Source organism: Kryptolebias marmoratus, linkage group LG21, assembly GCF_001649575.2.
Source record: "Kryptolebias marmoratus isolate JLee-2015 linkage group LG21, ASM164957v2, whole genome shotgun sequence".
Classification (NCBI taxonomy): Eukaryota; Metazoa; Chordata; class Actinopteri; order Cyprinodontiformes; family Rivulidae; genus Kryptolebias; species Kryptolebias marmoratus.
The window spans coordinates 21,541,561-21,545,802 of record NC_051450.1 but is presented as its reverse complement, the minus strand read 5'-3'; the positions used below and the strand labels follow the sequence as shown (position 1 = coordinate 21,545,802).

The window sequence follows — 4,242 nt, the reverse complement described above, 5'->3', positions numbered from 1 at the left end:
CAGTTTAGAAGCTATCAAAGTTCTCAAATAAAGCACCTTTTGAGAATGTCAATGTTTGTTGGGAATTATCTTACAAAACTAGGAAGGATTTTTGGTTTATATATTAAAAGTTATAGTTTTTTATTGATTTTAGTAAAAAAAATCGCAACTTTTATAAAAATGCCCCACGAAATCAGACATTTTAGCCGCAACAATCACAAAAAATGCCTGTGAAATCCTGGAGGGATGGATAAAAGGCTCATTAATGCAAAAAGAGTTTCCTTAAACCTACATCTCCTCTGGCCTGATGCAGAACAGGAAGTTACCTTTTAGCTGAATAAACGGAGACAACTTTGTGCTTGTTAGTTGGCTTGTTTCTGTTTCTGCTTCATAAAAATGTCGAATTCAAAAGCAAAAAGCAACCCTTCCTGTTTTTCTTTTTTACTCATAATTGCAGCAGACAAACTTCTCCATGGCCGCGGAAACATTTCACCGATACGCTTCTTTGAAGTGGGAAGAAGAGGATTGCTGGAAGACAGGCGAGCTTTGCTCCACAAGAGGCTTTCTTCACCCCTGGGGACATGGCTGCACGAGTGTGTGTGTGTGTGTGTGTGTGTGTGTGTGTGGAGAAAAGCAAGAAACAAACAAAGAAGAGAGCCGAGGAAGAAAAATAGAACGAAACTGTCCAGGTTTTCCTTTAAAGTCCCGTTTAAGACTTCCTTTTGTTTTCAGAGTCACGGTGATGAAACTGTTTGCATCTTCTTATCGTTCTCCCACGCAGGTGAGACTCTGGAGGACGAAATGATTCAGGTAGGAAACAGAACAAGCGTGGAGAAGAAGGTTGGTCCAAGTATCACAGCAGGTTTGAAGTCTGAACTTCCCTTAAAGCCGGATTTGTCTGGAAAACTTGATCGAACTCACCATAAACATACAGGGTCCATTTCTGTGGATTCACCTTAATAAAATGGGAATGGTTGGTGATATTAACTTCCTGTTTGTGGCACATTAACTTTTCAAGCTGGGTGGTGACTATGGCGGCCATTTTGGATCCAACTTTTGTTTCTTCAATGGGAAGAGGGTCATGTGACACATCAAACTTATCAGGAATTTCACAAGAAAACCAACGGTGTGCTTGGTTTTAACGTAACTTTATTCTTTCATGACTTGTTTACAAGTTTCTCACCACTTATAGAAACCTCGTCACACGCTGACAGCAACACCACAGGAGAAATGCGAGCACAGTAGTTTCAGGTGCTGCACATCTCGTATCTTCACAGCAGAGACGATCGCCTTCAGATGACCCCAAAGATAAAAGTCTAAGGGGGTCAGATCGGGAGACCTTGGGGGGCCGTTCAACGACCAATCCACTTTCCAGGAAGTGGAAGTGGGAGAAGAGGGTTGCGTTGAGAATCCTGCAGGTTGGAGGTTTAGGTGACTGAGACACTTGAGGAAACATCTAAACCCTGTAGGCTGGTCGGCCCTCCAGTCCCAACCTCAGCCGACACTTTTTGACCCCAAACTCCGTGTAGGAAGCTCCTTTTCAGCTGCTCGGATCTGGAATCTTGTTCTTTCTGTCGCGATCCAAACCTCGTCGTCACACGTGAGGGCAGGAATGTAGACGGGCCGGAAAATCAGGAGCGACGCCCTCCTCGCTCCTGACAACTCCAGCCTCGGGCAGTTTGGTACAAATCTATTTACAATCCCGTTTTCAGACTTTTTGAAGCGACGAGGCCCTCCTGAACGATTCCTGCTGTTTGTTGGATTCTTCCTCAGGCTGCAACGTAACACCACTCTGCTCCAGAGTTTCTCCTGATCCTTTTTTTTTTTTTTTTTTTGCATTTATTGAAGAAGAGGTTTGCGTTGACAATCCAACACTTTTTATAAGTGGTGAGAAACTTGTAAATAACTCCTGAAAGAATAAAGTTACGTTAAAACCAAGCACACCGTTGGTTTTCTTGTGAAATTCCCAAAAAGTTTGATGTGTCACATGACCCTCTTCCCATTGAAGAAACAAAAGTTGGATCCAAAATGGCCGCCATGGTCACCGCCCAGCTTGAAAAGTTTCCCCCCTCCCATATACTAATGTGCCACAAACAGGAAGTTAATATCACCAACCATTCCAATTTTATTAAGGCGTATCCATAAAAATGGCCGACCCTGTGTCTTTATTAGTCTTTTCAGTGACCTCACTAACAGAAACAAAGTTAATAATTATATTATTAGTAATTATAAATGTTTTAGAGCCTTTTATGTGTGCAGCTCTGGGCTTCAGGTGGTTTTTCTGTCCCTTCAGAGGAACTTAAATCCAGGTCAGGACGACGAGCGGGCGAAACGGTTCGACAACTTCCAGCCGTGACGTAAACAGGTCTCTGAAGGCGGTGTCCTGCTGGAGAGACAGGACGATCCTTCTCATTAACCCACAAAGACAAACACTCACATGGCCATGCCAAACTGCTCCAGCCACTTCTTTTTCAGCTCTTTGGTCTTGAAGAAGAACTCGAAGCCGTTCTGGCCCTGGTTGTGAGTGAGGTAGAATCCGTAGGACCACTGCAGCAGAGAGAGAAAATGGAAACTGAAACGAGCAGACAGATGGGGGGACAAAAGGATGCGCAATGAAAGGAGGATGCCTCAGGGAGAGAAGAAGGGATGAAGAGGAGAAAAGGAGTGTGAGGCAGAGCCGAGCAGTGAGTGGGCCTGTAATCAGCTCCAATTATCCATTTTAAAGGCTAAACATCACTCTGTTAGCCTCGGCGTCCGAACAGATGCTGGTGGGACGCACATTTAATGGCTCCTGCTTGTGCTGCGGAACTGCGAAGGTTAAAATGAGCCAAGCTCGCCGTGCGGTCTTTATTTTTACTGAATGAATAAAGGAAAGGAACCTGCGCCGAGCCTGAACGTGCAGAGGAGCAGCAGGGTTCTTATGTTGCATCCACACCTCTTATCAGCATTTAAACTCTTTCTTAGCTTTGCACTGTTGTTACAAACTGTTGGCTGCAGCTTCCCTCCTGGACGGGAAAACCCTGGATAGTTGCTGCCATCTGCATACGCATTATATCCTCCATGTTAGAGGTGAACGATGCTAAACTGGCTGCAACCTTCATAAAAATAATCTTCTAAGCTCGCCTGGGTCTGAGCCTGCTAATGTCTGCCATTACAACAATATTATTACCCAAATCAATGTTTCCTGGCACGCCTTGGATATCATTCCTCATTATGATTGGCAATATTTTCCCCCGGTTGGCACTTTGTATTCACCGTGTGTGCATGAGTAGTCAGGCCCAAAGCGAGGTTTAATGATAGCCCCATCTGGGAGGAGGCAGACGGCTGCAGGCTGACACCGCCTCAGCCGGGAAAATGTAAAACAAGCATGCAGCGAATTATTGAAGACTTGTTTCTGTTAATTATTTTGTTGTTATGAGCCCGAAAGGGTTGTGTGCATGTCGCCGGCAGAGGCGGGGGAGGAGAAACGCTTACAGGTGCTCATAAAGAAGCATGTTCGCTTCATTTTCACTCCGCTTTATGAACCTGAGTGAATCTGACAAACTGTTATGGCTGTTCATTCTGCAGGAATAGCTCTGTTAATTGGTTTGTCAGGAGTCCAACATGGCTGCCGAGCTTTGCTGACTCAGTCGTAAAGAGGCAATAACGGGCTTGACGTCGCAGAACTCGCCGTTAGGAGGTGCGGCGTGTTAATCAGAAGGTTCTGTTGTTGTTCCATCATTTTTACAAGCAGAGAAACTATTAAAGCTGCTACTTTCCTGCCCTGCTGGGTCCGGCTCCAACTGACGGCATTTTTTAAATGACATAAAGCGCAGATTTAAGCGGGGTGTTAGAAAATAAGAGCTAAGTGTTATGAAGATGTTTTGATTCATGTTTAACAAGCCAACACTTCAGGGTGAATGAACCGATCCTTCCCAAAAAAAACTCAGCTGACGGGGAACGAAACGTCGATGTGTTTGTCTCCTTTGCAGCTTGCAGGACTGAACCAGCGGAGCAGATCTCCACCCCTGCAGAGACGCTCCGGCTTACGGCTGGTTTCCTCTGCAGGAAGTGATCCGGTCCCTGCAGGACCCGGGAGCTGCATCAATCCGGTCCCTGCAGGACCCGGGAGCTGCGTCAATCCGGTCCCTGCAGGACCCGGGAGCTGCGTCAATCCGGTCCCTGCAGGACCCGGGAGCTGCGTCAATCCGGTCCCTGCGGGAGCCCGGAGCTGCGGCCATCCGGGCCCCGCGCGACGCAGGCGCCCAGGGCATCGTGGAGCAG

The 4,242-nt window shown here is 46.4% G+C and overlaps 1 protein-coding gene across 2 annotated transcripts in view; it reads right to left on the bottom strand.

The window, feature by feature from the left end:
- The window catches only part of LOC108245443 (guanine nucleotide exchange factor VAV3), a 63,060-nt gene that overhangs the window by 20,812 nt on the left and 38,006 nt on the right, over window positions 1–4,242 (bottom strand). For both annotated transcript variants that reach the window (XM_017432358.3, XM_017432359.3), the window contains exon 15: window positions 2,417–2,526. In XM_017432358.3, coding sequence (XP_017287847.1) covers window positions 2,417–2,526 — 110 coding nt within the window. The remainder of the gene's footprint in view (window positions 1–2,416; window positions 2,527–4,242) is intronic.